Source organism: Ochotona curzoniae, unplaced genomic scaffold (genome assembly GCF_017591425.1).
Source record: "Ochotona curzoniae isolate NIBS_2020 unplaced genomic scaffold, NIBS_Ocur_1.0 contig_883, whole genome shotgun sequence".
Lineage (NCBI taxonomy): Eukaryota > Metazoa > Chordata > Mammalia > Lagomorpha > Ochotonidae > Ochotona > Ochotona curzoniae.
The window spans coordinates 35,526,959-35,552,371 of NW_024466599.1; the positions used below are offsets into that span (position 1 = coordinate 35,526,959).

The 25,413-nt window shown below is 47.1% G+C and overlaps 1 protein-coding gene across 14 annotated transcripts in view; it reads right to left on the bottom strand.

Annotated features, from left to right (window-relative positions):
* The window catches only part of DYSF (dysferlin), a 175,226-nt gene that overhangs the window by 11,312 nt on the left and 138,501 nt on the right, over positions 1–25,413 (bottom strand). For all 14 annotated transcript variants that reach the window (XM_040994027.1, XM_040994023.1, XM_040994025.1 and 11 more), the window contains 11 exons: positions 18,367–18,465; positions 14,099–14,227; positions 13,674–13,829; positions 11,847–11,938; positions 9,598–9,768; positions 8,936–9,078; positions 7,787–7,926; positions 6,758–6,846; positions 6,431–6,526; positions 5,905–6,046; positions 2,152–2,251 (listed from right to left, as the gene is read on the bottom strand). In XM_040994027.1, the coding sequence (XP_040849961.1) occupies positions 2,152–2,251; positions 5,905–6,046; positions 6,431–6,526; positions 6,758–6,846; positions 7,787–7,926; positions 8,936–9,078; positions 9,598–9,768; positions 11,847–11,938; positions 13,674–13,829; positions 14,099–14,227; positions 18,367–18,465 (1,357 nt within the window). The remainder of the gene's footprint in view (positions 1–2,151; positions 2,252–5,904; positions 6,047–6,430; positions 6,527–6,757; positions 6,847–7,786; positions 7,927–8,935; positions 9,079–9,597; positions 9,769–11,846; positions 11,939–13,673; positions 13,830–14,098; positions 14,228–18,366; positions 18,466–25,413) is intronic.

A 25,413-nucleotide genomic window follows, 5' to 3' on the forward strand; every position in this document is an offset into this window, starting at 1 on the left:
GTAACAGGCTCATTGTTATGGGTATTACATTCCTTTTTAATTCACAATGGGCATATCAGGATACGATCCCACTGCAAGTCAATGAGTACCTGTGTGCATGCAATTTACATATATATAACACAAGCATGCTTTCACATATCTGAGATATATATGCCAAAATGTTAGTGGTGAGATTCTTGTTCACTTGTGTTTTCTAGTTTTTCTGCAAGAATTATGTACAGAATAAGAAACAAACATCAAGTTTGGTACCACCATTTTTACACACTCAAAGCCCTAGAGCAGCTCTTAGACTTCTGTGTGTGCCCAATGGCCAGGTCAGAAGCACAGACAGCACTGGAGGGGCAGGAAAAGCACTCAAGCAGACAGGCAGTCCTTCCCTCCACCCCTGCAAGCTGCTCCCCAAGACATTACCCGGAAAAGCAGCAAGAGATGGCCCAAGCACTCACGCCCCTCCACCCACATGGAAGACCCAGATGGAGTTCTTGGCTCCTGGATTTGGTCAACTCCAGTCCCAGCCCTTGCAGCATTTGAAAAGTAATCCAGTGGAGAGAAAATGCCAACCCTCACCCCCATCCCTCTGCCTTTCAAATAATTAAATCTAAAAATACAAGAAGCATCTCCTGCCAGGGTCCTAGTGCTCAGCAAAGACCTCACTTTTCTGCAGCCAGGGGCCACCCAAGGCCATTTGCAGGGCCACCAAGCCCCTGAGCAGCAGACCAGAACTAGCAGAAGGGGCTCTGATAACCTTTTTCCATGGCTTTCGTTGTTTTTTTTTTTTAAGATTTATTTTTATTATTTTTTTTATTGGAAAGGCGGATATACAGAGAGGAGAAGATACAGAGAGGAAGATCTTCCATCCGATGATTCACTCCCTAAGTGAGCGCAAAGGCCGATACTACGCCGATCTGAAGCCAGGAGCCTCTTCCGGGTCTCCCACGCAGATGCAGGGTCCCAAAGCTTTGGGCCATCCTCGACTGCCTTCCCAGGCCACAGGCAGGGAGCTGGAAGGGAAGCGGGGCTGCCGGGATAGAACCAGCGCCCATATGGGATCCTGGGCGTGCAAGGCGAGGACCTTAACCACTGCGCCACTGCGCCGGGCCCCATAGCTTTCATTGTTATCCAAGTAAACCTCAGGTAACAAAGTTCACCACTTTAGCTCATTTAAAGTGTACAAATCAGGGGCTTTTAATAGATTCAATTTTGCAATTATTACTACCACCTAATTCTAGAACATTCTCATCACCCTCCCCTCAAAACGCATACCTGTCACTGGTCCGTGGCCATTCCCCCACTGCCCAACCATGCTGGTCACCACAAATGTTCTGACTGCCTCTGTGGATCTGTCTCTTGTGGGCATTGCACATATGTGGAGGGAGCCACACAGCACCTGCCCTTTGTGCCTGACTTCTCTATGCTGGCTCGGTGCCCTTCTCTCCGAAGCCCAATAGGCCACACCCTCCAGACTTTTAAGCTTCACAGTCACGGCAAGGCTGGCTTATTCCCATCACAGCCTCACCTGTGGACTCCTATGACACATCTCCCTCCTCCTCCTCCTCTCTTGCAAGAGCACTGAGTCCCCTAATCCCTCCACCCAGCGCTCCTGGTACCCTAGCACAGCCCTTCCCACTAGGACCCTGCCTTGGGGGCCGGAGGTTGGAGCCTGGATTTCCTCATGGAGTCTGTCCCTTGCAAACAAGGATGGAGAATGGCCTGCCCCTCACTCACTGACTGGGGCAGGGGTGCAGTGTGAGGGCAGCAGCAGGCAGCAGTTCATACAGGCCTGCCCTGACTTCAGCCGTTCTCCCCTCTTTTCCTTAAATCTTAGGGCTACTGCTACCACTGCTGAAGGCCCACCCAGTGCCACCCTAACCACTGTTACAGACTTCACTCAGTGCTGGGAACTCAGTGGCCCTGGGCTCCCTAAAGACAGTAAGACTGTTCCCTCTGCCTGGCTTCCCAGGTGTGCCAGAGAACTCTCTCTCTCTCTCTCTCTCTCTCACACACACACACACACACACACACACACGCGTGCGGGCGTACGCGCATGCATGCACACACGTGCACAACTCCCTATAAACATGTACACATGTGCATGCACACACAGATGCACACCAGCATGAAGCACAGGACTGACTTAGAGACACAGCTCACCCAGGAAGTCATCGAAGGAGAACTTGTCATTGTCCCAGATCTGGAACACCACTCGAGCGGGGATTTTGCTCTCAGTCTTGTCCAGTCTCCAGAAGGCATCCTGACAGAGAAAGAACAGAGAAGGCAGAAGCAGAGCTGAGGTCAGAGTGAGGCAGGAGGCCTTTTGGGACTGGAAGGCCCCCGGCACTGGGGTCTTGCCAGAGCCAGGCTCCAGAGGAAAGACTTGGAAAGGCACATTCTAGGAGGCTAAGTACAAGGTGCAAGAGGTGTCAGGTGGCCCTACTTCTGGTAAGAGGGCTCCTCGGATTCACCTGACCCTGTGAGTCAAGGTCATCACTCCTATCTCACAGAAGATCAAACAGTAATTGGCCACAGTCAGTGAATGATGACACTAAATCTTACCCTTCCTACATACCAACCTTCCATCACACAAACTCTTTTTTCCTTCCATCCGTCTGTGAAGGAGATACTACCTTTGTAGTTAAGGAGACCAAAGCAAGCAACTTATCTCACCCAAGGTCACAGGACAGAAAGTGGCCAGATGGGATTCTAACCTAAGCAATCAGGTTCCAAAATCCTGCTGGTGAGATCGTGAGGCCAAGATGGGCTGGCTGAGAAACCTGAAGGTCTCTATCCAACCATGCATATCCCCAGAGGGCTGTCCTCAGCTGTAGGAGCTGGCAGGGACCCAGGACCCAGGTCCTCCTCACCACCCCACCTTATGCTCACCTCCAAGTGGTAGCTCCAGGCAAAGTTAAAGACTGGGAAACCCCCATGCCTTCACAATCCCAGACCCTCCCTCCAGCTCTGCCTGGGGGCAATAGCAGCTTGAGTTTGTTCCCTAAAGACCTCAGGCATCAGCTCCAGGGTGTAGACCTGGGCTGGCTCTGGGTCCAGCTATACTCAACCTATAGGACTGTCTCTGAGTGGGCCTTTTCATTCCTCCTCCTTACAGCAGCTTGTTCTCTGTGGTCTCTCCAGCTTCACCAGAACAGGTGGTAGAGCCAAGAAAACATTCTAGCTGCCTTGCATGCTGCATGCAGTGGGAGGCCATGTTACAGCAGGGGCTGACACCCAAGTCTTGGGGGACAGAGGAGGGGGATCCCCCAACTGTGATTTGTGTAGCCTGGGATGTCTGATAAAACACAGTCTGGCCCTGGCTGCCACCAAGCTTCTGAGCCAAAGATGTGACCCTTGCCCAATGAGGAATGGTCACTGTATAAAGTACCTAGCCACAGTCTGTACTGCTATTTTGGGGCCCCAGCTGGCCCCTTGGCCCCAGCCTGTGTCTGGTGCCTATCACCCCCCTCCCCTTTCCGGGCCCCAGCCCTCCCACAGGTGCTTCCCTCCTCTGGCAAGCTTTTATGGGCAGCTCCACAGACCCGCCTGCATGGGCCGCCAGCGGCCTCTGCTCCTCTGGCCAGCCTGGTTTATGGGTTCAGTAATGAGCTAGAGGTTCAAACAGCCCCTGGTGGGAGCAGCTGGACCGTGGCTCCAATCTGGGGAACAAGCCCCCAGGTCCCCGGCGCTCATTACACTCCCAGCCTGGGCCCTTTTACTAGCTGTTTATTTGCAGGGTGGGTGCCTGACACGCAGGCAGGCCCCAGTGGGTGTGCTGGGTTCCAGGTGGGGAGCTGGCCAGGGCAACCAGTGATGGTTCAAAGCAGCCGGATGAAAGGAGACCTTGTGTTTTACGACAGTCTCGTCTGGTTAATGGGGTCCCTGGAGGGCCTGCCTGCCAGAGGCCCTGAGCCCCATGGCAGCAGGCTGGTTCTGTGGCAGGTCTGGGGAGCCCAGAGGCAGCGTACTGACCCCACTCCAGACTGGGTCCTGTAGCCCAGGCCAACTAATTGGTGCCTTGTCGTGCACGCGGCTCCACCTGCTTCCTCAGGATCCTTTCTCCACACAGCGGTCCGCCAGTCCCTCCACCCTCCTAGCCCACTCCAGAACCACCTGGGCTCTTGCTGTTTCTCTACCACCTCCTTGCTACCTCCTCTCCTGCCCCCACCCCAGGTATGCTCTTCTCTGCTTCCCCCATGCCCAGTCAGATCAACCAGTCTCAAAGCCTCTCGACCCCCCAGCGCCCAGTCGGCTCTGCTATCCTCTGCCTACCCAAGACCTGCAGGCCAGAGACAAAACCTACCAGGGCCAGAATGAAGTCACACCAAATGCCTAATCAGCAACCAGCCGGACACTGAGCCCTTCTCCCTCCTTTGCCCTCTCTTTCCTTCCCCCCTCCCTCTCTGTTTTCAGCCTTTTCATTCATCTGCAGTCACCTGCTTTAGCTGTACGTATCTCATAGAGAAACACAGCTCCTCTTGCCACTTCCCTGCCTGTCTCCAGGAAGGGCTGTCCCAGCTTCACCTGCATGTCTCAGCTGCCTCCCCACCCATGCCCTGATTCTATACAGGACTCAGTGCCCACCCCCGCCCCCCGACTAGCAGCACCTGCAAGATGGCTGGCCCTCCTTTCTCCACTTCTGGCCCCCACGGTAGAAGCAACAAGGAGCGCCTGCCCATCATGGAGTTCTCCAGTAGATGCAACAGTTGCTCTGTTTTGGAAACAGGCTCATGGCAGGCAGAGGCATCGAGTAATGCAGTCATGGCTAAAGCCACAAACAGGCTGGTTCTCCCTGACCTCACCGAACACTTGACTGAGTCCCATCATCTGGCAGGTCCTCAGCGGCAAGGTGAGAGAACCTGTTGAATCTTGTATGAATCGCGTTTTTACACCTGCTGGGTTCAGAGCGTGTCACAGAACCCCTAGTGGAGGACTGGGAAGGTCAAGCAGAGGACAAGTTGAGGCGTTAGGCAAAGCCAGGCAGCCCAAGGACATCATGTGCGTCCCTATCTAAGCCACTCAGCCAGCCAGGAGCAAGAGGACAGGCACAGAAACCTCCAGATCTGAAGCTGTGAGTCAGCCACCTTGTAAGACAAACCTGAGCATTAGAGAGTCACTGGCTCCCTTGAACAAGGCTGCCCCACCAGGTGGATGCTCAGGAGTTCTAGCAAAGCCCTGTACCTCTAGTCAGCTTGGCCTGGTCTTCCCAAATTGCTGCTCTGGAATCTATTCTGCCCACTTCACAAATGAGCCAACAGCCTAGAGTACATGATCACACACCAACTCAAGTCCCTAATTCTACCTCTACCCACTGGCTGATGCCACAGTCCTCCCCAGGCGCTTTCAGCCTAGACTGAAAAGGGGACAACAGCTTCAGGCCTTGAGGGCCTGGGGACCACTCAGTAACTTCCAACTGAGATGATGACCATGGACACCAAAGAAATAACAAAAGAGGTAGAGCAAGGTGTAGCCACTTTTGGACAGGTCCAACCCCTTTGGAAATCTGCCATGCCCCTTTGTTGGCCAGGCCAGGGCTCCCACTCCTCCCACTCAGACAGCAGGACCCTCCCCTGCTGTTTGCTTTGAAGGCAGTGATGGAGGACTCAGCTGCACACGACAGCTGTGCCCTGTGGGGACCTTGAGTGACCACAGTGCTGCTGTTTGTAAAGATGAGGAAGAGAGGAAAAACAGAGGAGCAATGATGACAGTGGCCACGGGGATGGGAAAGTGAGAGTGTCAACAAAGATAGGGCCAAGTAGTGGGGATAGTGGCAATACTAGCATGATGTTGTATGGTAGTGGGACAGTAGTGACCTGTTGGACAATGGCCAGGTGGTTACATGGGGGCTGAATCATGCTGGCTGATGTCAGAAGTCCCCGGTATAGGTGTCCCTAGCTATAGGACACCACTGACCTTCTTAGCGATGGTGCAGACCTGCTCAGCCGGCAGATAGTCAAAGGGGAAGATGAACCTCCAGTTGAAGTTGCCCTCGCCGCCAAGCGAGCGGTAGTGCACATCCGTCTTCTGCTTGTGCTCCTCGAAACCGACCATCCAGCTACATAGTCAGGGTTTTAGAGACTGCAGCTCAGGGCCACTGCCACCCTAGGACATGCCCAAACCAGCCAAACAAGCCAGGGAAATCATGTGGCAATCCCAGCCCTCTGAACCCTCCTCAGGATTCAAATGGCCCCATGAATCTTGACAACTTGGCTGCGCCCAGTGGCTTGCAAAACTCCTGTTAGCCCAACCCCGTGGTGAGTGGACAAGGAGAGATCTCCTAAAGGAAGGACCACCCTGGAAGCCTCCTCTGGAGCCTGCCATTCCCTCTTCCTTATCCCCAGTTGCCTGGCTGTATTCCATTCCTCCCACCCTGCCTTTGCCCCAAGGGGCAGGGAAGACACCACAAGCAGGGCTGGGTGCAGGGACAATGGCCCCCTACCCTTTCACATAAATGTCACTCATCTTCTCCCCAGTGATGCTGAAATCGTCCAGGATCACATCTTTGGTGTTCCAGATAATGCAACGCAGGAAGAATCTGGGGAACATAAAAATCACCACACGGCTCAGATCTGCCAAAGGTGGGGGCTCTACAGAAAGCAAAGTAGCCAGCTCACCCAATAAGACATGTAATGCATTCCCAGCTGGACATCTAACCAGCCCATAGCTGCCTGGACTCCCATAGACACTGGCCCAAAGCGTGGCCCCACCCAGAGCTGGCTACAGCTGCCACCCCACCTCAGCTCAGTGCCTGTATCTGGGAGGTCACCTTTTGGCTCTCCGAGGGGTGATGTTGAAGGGAGGTCCAGGCCGTCCCAGAGCCTTGGGAAACAGGTCTATCCACATCTGCAGCCTCCCCTGTGGAAACATGGATGGTGTTACCTCTCTCCCCGCTTCATCCAAACAGCTATTATCAAGTACCTGCCTTAGCCGAGTGGCTTGGCACAGAGAGAACTGGATCCTGAAGCCCCAGATGTGGAATTGTAGGGCCAGCTGCAGAAGTTACTGCCCTGTCCCATGGGCCTCTGGCCTCAGCACCCACCCCAGCAGGCCAAGTATAAGCCTCATCCCTGTCTTAAAGAAGGAGTAGAATGCTGAAGAGATGGCACAGTAGTAGATCTAGAGGATGAAAGAACTGGAGTTTCAACGCCGTGGGCCATGGGAGGCTGGGCATCAGGTCACATGGGGCAGGGAGCACACAGCTCAAACAGTAGGGCTATTGGTCCCTGCCCCTTGTTGACATCTCCACGGTTCCCCCCAGCCTTCAATTGGACTGAAATCTCTCCTCCTCAACTCAACCCTAGTTCCCTCCTTCTCCAAGAAGCATTCTCAAGCTGCCATCCCTGTGCTTACTTGCTCTCTCTGCAGGGGAGGATTCTCCTGCCCCTCCCAGACAGCGGCTCTTGGAGTCCCCTGGCTATTTCCTCCCAGCCACCCTAGCTGAAATGCCTCATTGGACCAGCACAGGCTTGGCCAGCTGAGGCTGACCAATAATAATGGAGCAAGGAGCTCCTGAGTCCAGATCTCAGCCAGCTGTGCAGGGAAGTCAGAAGCCCAGACCACAAGAGGGTGCAGGAGGTTCTCAGGCTTGCATCCAGGTCCCGGCAATAAGCAGGGTGGCCAGGCCCTGTAGACCTCTTCCACATACACAGTGCTGCCCACTCCACCTCTGACAGTAAGCCACAGTGGAGACGGCCAGATCCACAAGCCACCGCTGACCCTTCTGCCTTCTACATTGTCCTCTAGGTGGGTCTTCCTGGGGTGCAGGGACTCTGGAGCCAGGGAATCGGGATCCCACCTGCTCAATGTCCGGCTGCAGAGGGCTGTAGAGGGGCCGTGTCTCCACATGCTCTGGAACCAGGCCCTGCTGCTGGAGGATGTGTAAGGCCAGACGCTCCTGTGCTGGGCCCAGGTGGGGATTTGGGAGTCTGCCAGCCTCTGTCCAAAGAGGAAACAAAAGGTCACCCAAGCCAAGGTAAGAGATGATGGTATTGCATGGCAAAGAGGAGGGTAGTGGCACAGGAAGGTCACCACTCCCCAGCCTCTTCCCAGCTCAGCCACACTTGACTCATCCTCATATCTAGCTTTCTGTAGGGAATCTTGTTATCCACAGGATCCTGGCTTAAAACCAGAAACTCCTCCCTGCCATCACTGGTACTACACCTCTTCTGGAAAGTTCTTCCTCCTCTTTTCCACCAACATCAGTCCTTCTTGCCTAGGTAAGCCCACCCCCACCCCAACTGCTGCCAGCTGGGAGCCCTAGGACTAGCATCTCAATGCCACACTCTCTCTCTGGCACATGGAAGTCGCCCTGCAAGCATCAGTGGCTGAAACAGCAATGACAATGTGGAGTGGGGGCCACATGCAGACATTGTGCCTCATAGCTACCCACTGACACCTTAATCACCTTCAGGACCCTGAAAGCTCAGTGCTGCTACTCTCCCCTTTACAGACGGGGTCCCCATGCTCACTTAGCAAAGGCAACCAACTAGACATGGGCACCCTCTTCCGTTCCCCAGCACAGCTCCTTAAGGCAGGATGGATCTCAGCTGGGAATATCTCGAGAGGTCCCCACCCTAAGAAGCCTGGCTGCTTAGCAATATGAACTTGGAGAGCTTATGTCAGAAGCTTTGAGTGTCTGTGGATGTAGGGGGGTATTCATTGGCATGTACGCACACACACAAACCCACACATGGGTACATGCAATTCAGGTGTGCCTGTGCATATCAATACAGACTTTCTAGACTCGCATCATCCATCACAACAGGAATGAGGCCCCAGAGGAAGAAGGCGGTTAAGCAAGTGTAGCCTACGTGAACCATGTCAGAAAAGATCCATCACAAGCTTGCCAACATGAAGTGTGTCTGCATGGCCCAGTGACACAAGTAGGCCTGTGAAAAACAGGGAGCAAGAGCCCAGCACAGTGTGGGGCCTTGTGCCAGCTCACCTATCTCCTCCAGAGTGTACTCCTTATCCTGAAATGCCACACGGTCTGTCCAGTACACGGGGGCCTTGACTCTGTGCTGCTGGCAGAAGAGGTGCAGGAGCTGGGAGGGGCGGAGCTGATCCCTCCACTGGTTTGGTCCAGAGCTGAGGCCCAAGCACAAGACAAAGATGAAAACACTCCAAAGGATGCTTGTGTGGGAGCACAAGGGCATGCAATGTCCTGGGACTCATGCACGGCCTCACCCACCCTTCACATTTATGGGGGGTTGTGTGTCCTGACTAGGTATTCTCATTTTATAGACAAAGAAACTGAGGCCTGGGGATAAAGGACCTGTCTAAGGCATGCAAAATTGAACTGGGATGTTTTCAATTTCCAAAACGGGAGATTCTAACCCACACAGACCCTAGATGAATCACACAGTGCCCAAGTGTCCTCCTCCAGGTCTCTCTTCCTTCCTACTCTCCCTGTAGGGGCCCAACCCTCCTCAGGCCTCAGTGTTGCATTAAAGGATGTTGGATCATAACCAGTTTTTACATAAGCAGCGGCCAGATTCACAGTCCCAGTTACCCCATCTGTGGAGTGGGAATAAACCCTGCCATGGAGTCGGAGAGTGGCTCACTACAAGTGCTCGGGAGATGAGAGCAGCCAGTTCACACACATACATGCAGTAGGTCTGTGGGAGGCCGCAGCGAGCCCCAAACTTAGACAGCAGCCTGTTCTCCAGGTCAATGACCGTCTCCCCAATCTTCTCATCCTTGGAGAGGAGGTCATAGTCATACAGGGTGATCTTCAGGTCCTTCTCCAGGGGCAGGGTGCAGGTCAGCTCAAACATCCTGCGGGAGGAGCACCGGTCAGGGGACACACACACACACACACACACACAAACCGCCACTCCTGAGGTCCCCAGACACAGTGGGGATGCAAAGGAGGTGGGCAGGGCAAGGACAGGTGCCCAAAGCCATCACAGTGAGTCCACCCTCCTCAGGGGTCCTGAGGCCTTCAAACGATCCACCCACACTCAGCACTTGAGCCTTGAACTTTGCTGAGCATGACTGAGTGTACTTGCCTGTGTGTACATACATTTACCTGAGATTTCCCTATCTACTGGGCTGGGGGTGCCTGCCTGATACACCACAGCAAGAAAGAAGAAACTTCAGCAAGACATTTAAATGAAAGCATTTGCTGTGACACCCTAGTGCTCAAGATAGCCAATGTGGCTTATGGCAAAGAGGAGAAGAGGTTCCAGGTTCACAGCTGTTCAGAAAACAACACACGTGTCTTATGTGGAAGAGAGGGGCCATGGTGAGTCAAATGGCATCTGCCACAGCTCCTGCCCAAGGGATCTCCATGAGCTCCATTCTATAGGGAGAAACACCCATGATCCAGGGGCCCGGATATCCAGCTAAGGGGAAGCAGCAGTCCCCACAGCACAGGAGGTGCAGTGAAAGACCTCCAAAGGGAATCTCTGGGAAGTACCCACAAAAAGACAAACTGGCTTGAAGCATCCAACATTCAGAGAGTGCTTAGGTGATGGGCAGTCATCACATGAGATGGCCCTTCCTTCTCCAGCAGGAACTCCCTCAACCTGGGCCCTACAACAGGAGTCACAGATCTTGGTGTCCAACCAGGTGGGGCATGGGGGACAAGCAGCATCTCCTTCCCTCCACACGGTCAGTGACAAAGGACCTGGCTGGGCAACCTTTTGTCCAGTAGAATTCTCTCCTGTAGTTGCCCAGTTGCTCATAGTTACATGTGGATGGGCTCTGGGCTTCCATCTCTGAGAATCTTGCTTTGCAACTGAAGGCAGCTGAGTGGAAAGCAAGCAGAACAGCTGTCTGCCTGCCTCAACACACATGCAGGTCCTGGCACATGACCACAAGTCAGGTTTTGAGTGTGTCTCATGAGTTGTGCTTGTGCAACCCATGGGCTGCAGAATGACAGTCTCAGCTGTGATGAGCGGGAGACTTACAGCACCAGGCAGACCAGCCTGGCCATGGTTTGGGGTGACGGAAACAGGCTCAGGGTGGGGAGAGGGTTCTGTACTCATTCCCTCTTCTGCCTGGCTCTGACATCCTCTCCCATTATGGGTCAAACCTGGTCCTGCATCCCACACCCACAAGCCCCTGATGCTCACGGAACAGAGGTTCCCTCTGTCACCCACCAATTTACCTCCAACAACTCCAGCTTGGTGGTGGCCCATCCCCAGCCAGGATGGTGGGCCCTGGCTTCAGGTCAGAGTGACCAAAAGGAACACAACAGACCTTGGTAATAAATTCTCTGTTCTTTGATGATATCACAACAGCAGATGTGGTTCTGTGAGTGCCAGAGAAGCAGCCACCAGCTTACCCCGGGCGACTTCCTTTCCCTGTTTTTCACCTTCATGATCCTTCTACTATCTCCGTCTACCTTCTTTCTTAGCTATCCACTGTGAACACACATGGGAAGCTATAGCAAAGCAATGACTGAATGCAGTGCAGTTCCCTGGACGGCATCCTAGGGCAGTAGAAAGATGTGAGTGGGAAAGCTGAGATCCTAACAGAAAGCCTGGAGCTTAATTAGCGGTAACATACCACTGCCAAATTCTTCATTTTAACGAATGTGCCGTGGTTAGGTAAGATCCTAACAATGGAGGAAATTGGGTGAAAGCTGTGCTGCCTCTAACATTTCTGTAAACACGAAGTAATTCCAAAGAAAAGTTCAGGAAAAAAAAAAAAAGAAAAGAAAAGAAATTAGCAACTGCCTCCTCTGAGCTACCATGTAGACTCCTGGTCTTAGATGCAAATGTTGGAGTTTAACTTAAACCTTTAGCGCACCAGGAGCAGTGGCTGAAGCAGCCACATCTCCCCGAGAGAACCATGTTGCCTGTCCACATGGCTCCTCCCTCCCAAGACCCAAGCTGTCTCCAAATTACTTTCCAAATACAGGCTCCAAGGTGCAGGGGATGTAGTTGTCCTGGTCGCTCACCGATTTCTTCCCTATGGAGATCTTGACATAAGGATCACACTGTGGAAGGAAACGAAGATGTGTAAGTGAAACCACTCTCCCAACACATCCTTGGGTCCTCCATCATGCAGTTCCCTGTTCCCAACAGGGTGAGGAGGCCAGCAGGGCGCCGTCATGTGCTCTGTGTTCTGCCAGCCAGGAGCCTCGCCCTATGTATGACACTGCACCACACAACATCATCCCTGGCACGGTCTTCTACCCTCAGCTGCAGCAATGGGAATGAGAGTGAGGGTGGGGGCGGGCCTCTACTCTCAGCAGCACCAGTCTGTATTATATGTGTGGCAGGCTAGGCTAGTCCTCTAAAACATTGCTGCCAGTGGACAGGCAAAGAGACAGTCAGATTGTACTCAACTTGCCTATTGCTATTCTTCCTGGGAACTATCAACCTGCTTCCAGGAGCAGCTGGGACTGGAAAGGAAGAAGGGCTAGGCTGGCACTGAGAAGACCAAAGGGTTACAAACCTACCCATGTGAACCAACACACTGGCCACACCCACTTCTTGGAAGCCACCAGTGGGGCTTAGGCTGAGGACCACTCCATTTAACTCTGAAATTCAGCACTGTAGGGGTCACTGCCAGCCTCTGTCCACCCCTTTGGGGGCAAATGCTATGTCTGCAAAGAAAGTGCCCTCGGGCTTGGCATGGTAGCCTAGCGGCTAAAGTCCTTGCTTTGCATGCACCAGGATCCCATATAGGCACCAGTTCCACTTCCCATCCAGCTCCCTGTTGTGGCCTCAGAAGGCAGTCAAGGATGGCCCAAGTCTTGGGAGCTTGCACCCACGTGGGAGACCCAGAAGAGGCTCCTGGCTCCTGGCTTCAAATCAGTTCAGCTCCAGCCATTGTGGCCACTTGGGGGTTAATCAATAGATGGAAATCTTTCTCTCTATCTCTCCTTCTCTCTGTGTTTCTGACTTTCCAATAAAAATAAAATAAATCTTAAATAAAAAGAAACAAAGAAAGTGCCCTCACTTGGTACCTCCAAACAACAACAGCCCCCATCCCACCTCTTCTTTTTCTCCTCCACTCCCACCACTTCCCAGGTAACTGCATACTCCTCCCTTCTTTCAAAGCCCCCTCTTCCAATTCTGGGCCAGAACTAGGCAAACAGAGCTGAGACCCTGGCCTCAGCACAACATGTAAGGAAGAATCAAAAAGCTCAGTAATCAAGGCAGTGTTTCAATGAAACATTTTAAAAATGTAAACCAATGCCAGTGGTCCATGATGAACAAAATGTCAGAGCTGTGAAGAAAGATGGAATGAGTCTTACTGGATTTTCCTGTTGTTTGGCTCCACCATGGCTGAGCACAGCAGACTTTCTAATCCTGCCCCTCCCTCTCTCCTATCCACCAGCAAAAGCCCTACAAGTCCAGTCCCTACCTAAACCTTCACCATTACTTAGCCTTACAGCCACCCTTGCTCTATTCATCAAGGAAGTAGCCTTCTCTCAAACACTACGTATGCTTCAACTTCTCTGAAAATGCTGTTTCTTCCCCCTCAAGCCTAACAAAACTCTGTCTATCCTTGAGAGCCCTTTTGAAAACTTTCATTTATTCAAAGTCCTCCACCAGCATCAGCCTTCACTGGCCTCCTGAAGCACTCAGTCTTGATGGAACTCCATCCAGTACCATGTTAAGTTTGGACTTCAGTCTGATCTCCCCAGCTTGCTGCAAGATCCCACAGGCAATCTGCACCCACACCCACTTTCCTGCTGAAAGTGAGGACTCTAGAAACGTTACCTTCCCATTGGGGTCCTTGGGTTGCAGTCCAAATGCACGGACAATGTAGACCCGGACCAAGCACTCCTGGGGTCCCTGGACAGCCAGCTGGTGGAACTGTCTTGGAGGCAAAGGAATGGCCGGGTCTTCTGGGAGGGGGTAAATTTTGAAGAGGCCCTGAGAAGAAAAAGGGATTAACTTTGGTCATCACTGTCACCAAAATAATCACCATTATGATCATTACACTCCTCCCCACTACAGTTGTCACCACAGAGAATCCCCAGCCCAGCACCATCCTGTCACCAGCATCTCCATCACTCACCTGGTCACCTGGTCACAAGCAGCAGCACCTCGACACCAAGTGTAATCACCACATCTCTCCCTTCCTCATGTACTGCTGACACCTCAGTCTCACCTGGGTTAGGGATGAGCCCTTAAGGAATTACCTTAAACTCCCCAATGACAGATGGGTCCTCCATCTCCTCCTGAGTCTTGCCCCGGTACAGCTTAAAGGTGTTGCAGAAGTCAGACAAACCCTCAAAGGCCTCCACATTCTCCAGCTGGGTGTCATAGACCTGCCACATGGGAGGATGAGGAATGGGTTGGAGAATGGTTGGAGAGTTCAAGCGGGAAGACAGGGAGCCAAGAAGGAGCAGTGGCAAAGGAAGAAATGAGAACAAAAGCAGAGGTGGAAAGGAGGCCCAAGGCCAAGGGAGCAGGAGAGAAGACATTTGTTCAGCTCCAATTAGAAATGGGCTTCTCTGGTCAAACGACCTGCATATCACAATTCTCACATTCATGAATCTGCGTTTTTATAAGGATCTAAGATCACAAACAAAAGGAATGACTTTTTATTTAAAGATTGAGACACCACTTTGGAAAATTAACAGATCAGCATTCCAGACAAAAATGCTCACTGTTCAGTATGTCCAATGGTGACGGTATCAAATATCAGTTCTAGCACAGGCTTTAAGCAACACTTTTTCTCCTCTCAAACAGCCAATAAATGTTGCTTATTTGGATATGTTTGGAAATTGCTTAGGCCTAAATAAACCTAGGTTTTTAAAAAAATTTTAGATAACCAAGGTACTAATAAATATTCTTAATAAATAACCTATTATGCATGCTAAATTCGAGCTGAAACTAATAGATGAGATACTCAGGGAAGTTTCTCTTTCTCACCTTTGTAATATTACTTCTCATTTAGACCTAGTTCAAGTTCTAGCTCTTCTGAGAGGCTTAGCTTTTACCTCTTTCATTTTAAGCGAGTCATATATTGGGCTCAGCATGGTAGTCCAGCTCGTTTCCATGAAATCCACTACCTCAATGGCCTTCTGTTTTTCTTATGCATCTTCTCTCCATTTACTGCCGAATGGCCTCTACCCAGTCCCAGCCATCTCTGGGCAGTCCTTACATATATTTTGGAGTCTGTGGCTTCCATTTGTTTCCAAGTTTTCTAAAAAATGAATTTTGTGGGTTTGAATAATTTCCAAGAGAAAAGGAGAAAAATGCTGACTTATGCAACCATGTTCATACTGGAAGTCCCAATAAAATACGTTATAATTTCCAAGTGGTTGGACATTTTGTTTAAACTTTTGTTATTAATTTCTCATTTTATTGCGTTTTTTAATCTGGCTTGTATGAGTTCTGATTTTGGTAACATTACTAAACTAATATGTGATCAAATTTTGAAAGTGTTTTCTGAGCACTAGGAATAAAAGCATTCTCTTTTTAATTTTAATTCTGTATTTTAAATCTATAATTTTAGCTTTAAGTAAAGCTGTAACTTTAACTTGATGTGGCTTATAGAAACATTTACCACTCATTATTTATATCTTTTATTTTCGTATTTATTTATCACCTGCTTACTTGCCCAAGGAGAAATCTGCATTAAAATAATCTCTGCAACTGTTACTAAACTTTGGTCATGTTGTGCTTTTACTTATTTATGGTATGAGGCATTGCTTTATACATTTCTCTCCATTTTAGCTTAAGAGTGTCTAAGCTTTAACATGTATGGATAGCTTTCATTTAAATCAAATATTCTTATTTTGTTTTCTTTGCTTCTAATGCTAAATTTTATCATTTTTGTTTGTATGTAATTTGTTCGCAAAGTATCCTTTTTTTTTTTCTTAAGCCATTCTAAGCTGTATTGTTCTAGATGTACCTTTTCAGCTCAAGATGACCAGCTCAATGCTGGCTTTTGAGGTCATCTAAGAGTCCTTATCATTTAACAGAGAAGTTTAACCCATTTTTATTTATTAGGAAAGCAAATGCTTTGTTCCTTTTCCATTACATTTTTTCCCTATGCTTCCTGTGTTTAATGCTCTCTTGTAATATCAAGTTTCCCATACTTCGCTGTTTAGATTCTGAGTTGTTGTTCCTCCACACCCACAGCTTCCAAAATGTGTTTTCTACTGTACTCACTCTGTGCCTTAGTCTCCCCACGAATGCTGCTGTCTGCCTTTCCAAGACCCACGTTGTTGATGGTGATGGTGTTCTACTTACTAACCCTACAACAGTCAATGGCCTTTCCAGGCCTCGTTTCTTCCCAAGAGCTAGTTTAAATGTATGCTCTGCAGATACATTCCCACACTTGGGAATATGTCCCACACTTGAACACAGTCAGAGACCTCCTGAGAGAGGTCAGACTGGAGGGCTGAGTGCCAACCAAGCATCTGGCATCTGAGGCGGCAGAAAAGGTTGGGCTCTGGGACCATCTTGGCAGGAATTCTCATTCATATTTGGTTGGTCTCATATTTTTGGCAAGGCCACAGGACCACAAGTCAGACCTAATGTGTCGGACCTTCTTCCTGGTACGCAAATAGTTCTGTCTCTGTGCCCAACCTCATACACTGAACTACCAAGGCAATAAAGAACTCACTGCCCAAAGAACTGCCCCTGCAGCCTGTGGCCTCACCTCTGGGCAGCCAGATGCCCAGGAACAATGCACCAGACAGCCCCCAATACCTCAGAGACAACACTGGCCACCTGGTGAGGCCACCCTGTATAGCCCGGAAGGGCTCTTGGCCAGCAACCCTCAGCAAAAGCTCAGGTACAGCTTGCCTCACCACTTACTCCAAAGTCTCAACCGTTATGCTCACCTCTTGTCCCTTCTCCATGTCCCGGCATACTAACAGTGGGATACAGAATCTCCCTCCATTTCCATTCCAGAAACAGCAGGCAAAAACGCAGAGCATTAAATTATACAGGGAGTCTTCAACATTTCACAGAACTGTCTACTATGAAAAACTGCACATAGATCTCAAAAAGCACCTGCATCCAAATAAACTTAGTTTTCCATTTCAGTTCTCCACGAGCCTCTGAAGCATCCTTGTATTTGAAGTTCAGCTAAGTGAGAAGTTTTAGATAGGTATGTTCTATATAAGAGTAGAAGTATGCATCTATCAAAAGAGTGTTCATTATTTAACTGAGATCCAGTATAGTTGTGCACACTAAATTGTGTCTGACAACCTATCCTAGAGATTATATAACACACTGGAAATAATTTTTGAGCACTTAAAGCTGTCTTTTTTTTTTTATTGTTGCTTACATTTAATCCACACTCAAGAAGTTTGCTAGACTGTGCAATTTCCTCAAAATATCAAAATCCGGCTGCCTGAATTCTGACTTTTTTCCAAATTTTTATATTCACTAGATAATTTCTGCTCCAGTGTTAGAAAACAGTGCAGGGTGGGGGTCAGGGCACAGGTCAGAGGAGCATTCTCAAATGTTTTTTTTTTTTTAATATAAATTTTCTAGTACAGGAAACTTCAAACAACTCTAAGAGAGAGCAGTAGAACAAATCTCCAAGCACCTGTCTCCAAGCTTCAGCAACTTCCTCTGCTTTGCAGCTTTAATAGTTTTGAATCATTTGAAAATCTGTCAGAGGGTTACTCACACCATCTGTCCTCCTGCTTACTTGTTTAGGGAGCAGAGAGGACATTGGAAGGGGAGGGGAGATTTTAATCCCAGGCATCATTTCAGAATTTGTTTATCAATTTCCAGAAATACTTACCAATCTCTTGGTCTAAATTTATGGATAAATTTTCTCATACCTGTTAGGATCACTGAAATTCATTACCTTGGGTACCAGATGAGATGTGTATGTATGTGTATATGTGTATACACACACACACAAATACACATGTATATGTTTAAATATATTTATATACATAAACATAAGTATACCACACATATATGGATGCATGCACTAAATATGAGTATACCATATAGATATGACTATAGCATATATACAATATCATACATGCATATAACATACACATGAGTATAGCACAGATATATTTATAGTATACATATATACACAAGTGTACAATGCTTATATATACATGAGTATACATTATACACATATACACATCAGTGTCCTAAATATATATATTATAAATATATGACTATATGATACAGATATATACACAAGAATATAGCCTTATATATGTATAACAACAAGCACATTATGTTTATATAAGAGTATCCCATATATACGTAACACACAAGCAGACCATGCTTACATGTGAATGTACTACATACACAGGAGCATAGCATTATCTACATACAACACATGAACACACCACCTCCACACATGAGCATACACAGATACAGACATGCTCCCTCTTCAGAGTGTCTCCCAGAGTGCATCATATGTGTGCAGTGACCACTGGCCCAAATGGAAACTGTTCTGGAGAGGATACCTCACCTTTAGCGTGTCAAAATCCTTGTCCAAGTAGGAACCACACTTCTCTCTCTCCCCTATAGAGGCAAAGAATTTGCTCCACCAATCGATGAACTCTTCTTCCTGAGTGGACAGATGCAGACCATTTAAGAAACATGTTGCCAAGCAAGGCCATTCTGATTAAGTCCCCAAGGCCACTGGCCAGCCTGGACTCCAAGGTTTTCCCACTAGGGGAGTGGGGAGCTGACATCTGCTCCTCCCCAGCAGCAAGGGCTGCAGTGCTGCAAGGAAGTTTGTCAGCACTGGGCACTGGGAGGCACAGTTTCTGCCATAGTTTGTTGTGTTTAAATTCTCAGACCTCCTTCTTTCATTCTGTAATGTGGACATCATCATCATCATGGTACTCTCTGTACTGTAGGAGCACCCTGAGGCTAAAACCAGAGGATATCAGGGTAACTGTGGGGTGTGGAAATATCAATACTGTGGATGTTAATGAATAAAATGCGGGTAGATCCAGGGATGTCTTGACCCAGTCACCTAGATCTGCTACCCTGTCAGGTAGAAAAGAAGCACCAGAAATCAGGGCTCAACTTGCCCCAAGGGCAGTCGAGGCAGAGCCCCCCCCCAAAACCCACAGACTCCCAATACCCTTTATTCAAAGATTCTGCCATGTAGAGAGAAAAAGATCGCTTGTGACAACATAGGAGGTCACCCCTCTCATGCCTGTCCTCAAACCCACCCAAGGCTGGGAAGCAGTTCTGTGTACCTCCCATCACAGCTCCTCTGCTTAAGTGGAATACACAGTGTGGCAGATGGTCCCTTCTGAATTTGCCCACCTCTGGGTGAGAGACAGAGATAGCGCCTCCCAGGAGTCGCATCAATTCTGTAAAATGAACTAGACTCCTCTTGTTTCATTCCTAACAATGCTTGCTGGCCCTGTTCAGTCAGCATGAGTTCCAATTCCCACAGGTGAAGGACAGACACAAGCTTCAGCCAGACCCAAGAAATGTGAATGGGGCACCAAGCAAAGGGCAGGATGAGGATCTCTGAGTCTCCACTTATCCCCAGATACAGAGCAGCAAATGAAAGGGCAGTCGCCATCTGACCCACTTACCAGGAAGGTCTTCTGCAGCCCAGAGAAAAGAAGAAAGGTTCAGAAGGTTAAGGGGCAGGCAAGCAGTTTCCACACTCATAAACAACCATACCAGAAAGAGCCAGCTTAGAGCAAGGCCAGTCCTGGCACTGACATTAGAAATCTAGTTTTAAGACAACGATGCTATGGTCGAGCACACATGTACAGAAACTCATGCCAGACTCACACAATGACTGACACTGAGAGGAGGATATTCACATACCCATGCCCAAGAGATTGTATGTTGAAACTCACATAAGATACACACATACACACAGGCAAGATGTACACCTGCATAGAAGTGGATAGAATGGAATTCAGTGTAACTCCTCCTCAATGTTAATTTTATTTTTGCTGAAGTTTGGAGTTTTTGACTGGGGCTCTGAGGCGGGCACAAACACAGCTAGTGCATTTGGGACAAAGCAAAGACAGACACACAAGAATTGGTAAAAAGGTATTCTACTCCCCTCAGTCTTGAAGAACCAAGTAATCATTTTTAAAAAGCAATGGGAGAGAGGAGATGTAAATACCACCATTAACTGTGACAACTACGAAGACAAGCATGACAGAAGCTGAAAGCAGAGAATATACCTTCTTCTCCCACACCTTTGGAGCACTGAGAAAAATAAAGGTCCACAAAAAGAATCTCAGTAAAGTTCCAGAAACAAAATCACTATCAGCCCCATTCTCTGACTATACCGCAGCAAAACTAGAAATCAACAGGAAATTTTAATATCCCTATCTTCTGGAAATTTAGAAGCAAACTCTTATTACTTTTCTAGAACAAAGTAAAAACCAAAACTGAAATTACAGGCACCAAGAAAATGCCAACCAGGAGAGGCAGATACCCCAAAAAGCATGTAAGTTATAGTCATTACTGTACCAAAGGAATAGTCAGCCTTAAATGCTCTCACTTTTGTAAAAAAATGAATGAAAATAAGTAACCTGATAATCCCAGAAATTGCAAAGAACAGAAAAATCAAAGAGTTGCAAAAAATTCACATATTTTAAAGACTAATACAATAGATACTTTAATCCCAGAGCAAGCTTTTAAGATCACAAAAACATTTGTCAAATCTGGTTTATAAAAAGTGCAAATTTATTCTATTTATTTGAAAGTTACAGAGAAAAAGGTAAAGGGAGAGACAGAGAGAGGAAGAGCTCTCCTAACTGCTGGTTCACTTTCCAAACGGCCACAACGGCCAAGGCTGGGCCAGGCTGAGACAGGAGCTAAGAGTTTCATCCTGGTGCAAGGTCCCATCATCTGCTGCTCCCAGGCCATTCCCAGGGAGCTGGATAGGAAGTGGAGCAACACAAACCAACCCCCTGTGAGGCACAACAGAGTTGCAAGTGGCAGTTGAACCCGTCTACTACAATGCTAGCACCAAATTTTTAGAAGTAGTTATAATATGAGGACTGTGACAGATTAAGAACAAAATATGTAATGGAGAATAAAAATATTAATAAACATTTTAACAATATTCTATGCTAATATCTATTAGATAGAAATGAATAAATGTTAGAAAATCAAGATGAGGAAAGTGATTTTCTAGAAAGCATACACTGATAAAACTAAGCAAAATGTAGATAACATGAAGTGACCAATATCCCTGAAGAACAGTGGAAGAAATTTCAAAAAACAACTTCCAAAAAAGATATCAAGACAAGACAGGGGGTAAGTTATATCAGTCTTTTCAAACACAAAATTATCCTTCATTCCACAGCACAGAAAAAGCTGAAATGCTCCCCATGTATTTTAGGAAACAAAGCCAAAGAAGGACACACATACATACACACAAATTACGTCTTGATCTAAAAATCCTAAATAAAATATTAACTAATACACTGCTCACTAGATGGGGCATGAGCAAGCTGAGTTTTTCCAGAAAGCAAGAGTGGCTCAAAATCAACCAGCAAAGACAGAAAACCCACGAGGTCATCCACAACAGAGGCTGGAGAACTCCAGCCCACTGGCTGGCCAAGCAGCCTTATCATTTAAACACCACTTTTGTTCATGGCTGCTTTTCAGCACTGACATCAGAATAGAGTTACTGCGACAGACACTGGTGCCCTCCAAGCCCAAAACACTTACTATCTGGCTCTGCAAAAGGGCTTTCCAAATCCTGATTTATAAGACGCAAAGCAAAAATAAAAACAAAAAATGTAGTGGAGGGAGAGGTGGGACATATCATTTGTCCAAAGGAAATGTGCAGTGAATGAAGAATCACAGGAAGTTGTTGTAGCATTAGAAAGAACTTCTGAACACCATGGCCAGCATTGCACTGAATAGCACCAGGCTTTCCCCCTTCCAGGACCGTGTCCCTTAGCTGCCTGTCCTGAACATGTTCACATGATCCAGAGACAAAGAAACCCTAAGCCTAAGTTATAAGGAGCCAACCATCAAGAGCCAGAATGCCAGCACTCAAATTCTGCCACCTTAAGCCATGACATCTTCAGCAGTTACATGGATTGCTCCTCTATGCCTCAACTAGCTAACCTGTAAAATGGAAACACAATCATCCCAATTTGATAGAGTTACTTGGAGGAATAAATAGTGAATACATATAAAGTGCTCAAAATAGCACCCGGCAATATGGATTTTTTTTTAAACAATTACTAATCATTGCACGCTGATATTTATCATGTGGACCAGGTTAGCTTCTGAACCAAAGACCAACATTCCACAAACTACAGGCAGGAGTGAGCTGGCCACAATCTTTCTAGAATGTAAATCAGTCACAAGCTTCCATAGTCTTAAAAGCGTGTCTACACTTTGACCCAGCAAATCTATTCTAGAAATCTATCCCAAAAAAGTAATCATGCATTTATTTAAATACTCAACTTCTTTTAAAATACTAAAAATATCAGAAACAATTGAGGCCCTCAACTGTAAGAAACTGTCTGGGCAAATTGTATATTCATGTGATCAAATGCTATGCAATATAAAAAGTGACACTATAGAATTTCATTTATTGATGTAAGTATGCAAAACAGATGATATTTACAAAAGATTAAAAAGTAAAGAATGTGTCTCATTTTAATAAAAAGATTAAACCCATTTATAACAATTATATCTAAGAGTTGATATTATCAATGTTTTACTTTTATTTTTATCTTTGGGATATTTATTCCTTTTATTTTTATCAAAATTATTATATTTTCATTATATGCAAGTATGACTTGTAAACTTTAGAAGTTAAAAACTTTAAAATTAAAGAATAATGGGATGCTTTAAAAGACACTAAGAAAGTGGGAAAAATACACAGAATGGGAGGGATTTGCAAATTATACATCTGGCAAGAGGTTTTTCTCTAGAAAATACATAGAACCCACACAATTCACAACAGCAGCAACAAAAGCCAATCTCAGAATGGACAATGAATTTAAAAAACACTCCTCTAAAGAAGAAACGCAAATTACCAATAACCACATGAAAAGATGCCCCATGTCACTAGCCACCAGGGAAATGCAAAACAATACTGTTAAAAAAAAAAAAAAAAAAGCCGGACTCAGTACAGTAGTCTAGTGGCTAAAGTCCTTGCCTTGCACATGCCAGGATTCCATGTTGGCATCATTCTGCATCCCGGCTGCTCCACTTCCCTTCTAGCTCCCTACCTGTGGCCTAGGAAAGCAGTACAGAATGGCCCAAAGACTTGGGATCCTACATCCACATGGGAGACCTGGAAGAAGCTTCTGTCTGCTGGCTTCAGATTGGCTCAGCTCTGGCCACTGGGACAGAGGATCTTTCTGTGTCTCCTTCTCTCTGTAAATCTGACTTTCAATAAAAACAAATAAATCTTTTTAAAAAAATCACCATTAAGAGGCTATACTCAAAAAGTCTGATAACAACCAGTGTTGATGAAGATGTGGAGAAAATGGAACTATTGAATGCTTTGCTGTACTGCAATGCAGGTACTTTGGCCAATAGCCTGGAGATAACCCAAACAGTCCAACAAAACAGACCAAGAAATTCCACTTCTCAGTTGATATCTAACACAAAAACAAGCTATTCATAATAGCCCCAAAGTACAAATAACTCAAATAATGGTAAATGGTAAATGGACAAAAATAAGATCATATTATATGGTAACAAAAAAGAGTGAAGAATATATTACAAAAAAGAATGATGCATATTACAACATGAGTGAATCTTGACACCAGTGTGCCAAGTGTAAAAAGTTCATCACAAAAGACCATCTGTTGTAGGAGTCCATTAATATAAAATGTTCAGGATAGGCAAATCTAGAGACAAAAAGTAGAGCAGCCATAGCCGGGAAGAGATGAGGGAGGACTGCTTTTGAATAGATGGTCTCTTTCTGGAGCAATGGAAGTATTCTAAAATTGGTTAAGCTGATGGTTGTACAACTCTGCTAAACACTAAAAAAAAGTACTGCATTGTATACTTTAAATGGGGGTCTGAATTTATATGGATTATCTCAACAAAGCTGCTAAAAAGGAAGAAAGAGAAAAAAAGATCAAATACAAACATGCAAACTCAAGCAAAAGAACAGAAGCAGAAAGAATCCCAAGTGTTGAGTCTAAGGAAAATAAGAGTTAAATGGCTATTTTGACAGAAAAGGCAACTGACCATGCAGCAGAATCTGAATTGTACCACACTCAGTTTGCACTGAAGACCCGCCTGAGCTGAAATTTGCTTTCCTATCAAAGCTCCAGATAATGTCTTTTGACTGAACAGACTTACAGTTGGCAAGGATACCCCCTAACTCCCAACCATGCCAGCTAGTCTACTGGTCAGTAACACTGGACGCCAGCATCAAGGAACTGGCAAGCACACCTCTGGAAGACAGTATTTCTTGCAGACCCCAGTTCTCATAGGAGAGCAGCCCAATTGTGCCACACTCCCTGGAAGGCCTTACAAAGTTAACTGAGAGACAGAAGGAGGCCTCAAAGGACCTTGGGGATCTTTGAGATGTTGTGAACAAATGCAACATGGGTTGTGTGTCCAGAAACCAGGGCGCCTCTGGATGCCAGATTGGATGCATGACCAGAGACTCCTCCTGTGGAGGTCATAACATTATGGAAGTCCAGCCTAGAATTCTAATGGATCCCAGGGGTGGGGAGGATAAGAGAAAGTCCAAGCTAATGAAATTTAAACCCAAAATGTGCGATGTTACCTGGACTTTTCTGTCACCAAGAAAATTGTGGGCTCCAAGGAACGAGTATAGTTATATCTTTCACACACTTAAAGATGTGACTTGAAAATATTATTCCTGGGGCTGGTACAATGGCCTAGTGGCTAAATCCTCTCCTTGTAAGCACTAGGATCCCATATGGGTTCATTTCCTGGCTGTTCCACTTCCCATCCAGTTTCCTTCTTATGGTCGTGGAGGGTAGTAGAGGATAGCCCAAAGCCTTGGGACCCTATACCTGCATGGGAAACCCAGAGGAACCTCCTGGCTCTTGGTTGTGTGGATCAGCTCAGCTCCAGCCATCATGGCCACTTGGGGAGTGAACCAGCAAATGGAAGATCTTTCTATGTATTCTCTCTGTAAATCTGACTTTCCAAGAAAAATAGTAAATCTTAAAATATGCATATTATTCCTGGTTTTACACTAATCATCTTATGATGGAGTTCTTTCAAGTCTACTTCTTCCTTCTATTCACTAGGAAATCCAAGAATAACTTGGTATACTCATAAGAACGGACCACATAAAGAACAGGACCCCTCCTCTGTGTCCTACCCAGAGGAGCCAAAGCCAACTAACTCTGATGTGACTGGAAGCCCACATGGTAAAGCTCCAAAAGGGAAACAGCCATACATCTTCCCATTCAGCATTCGATCTTGACCTCATTTTGCACGAGCTAACCATCTAGCCTTGGAACAGGGTGAAAAGGAGGAAGAAATGCACAAGGTTTGATTTCTGAAGTGTCATCTCAGGCTCCAACTAGAAGGCTGGCCATTAAAATACTATTCCTTT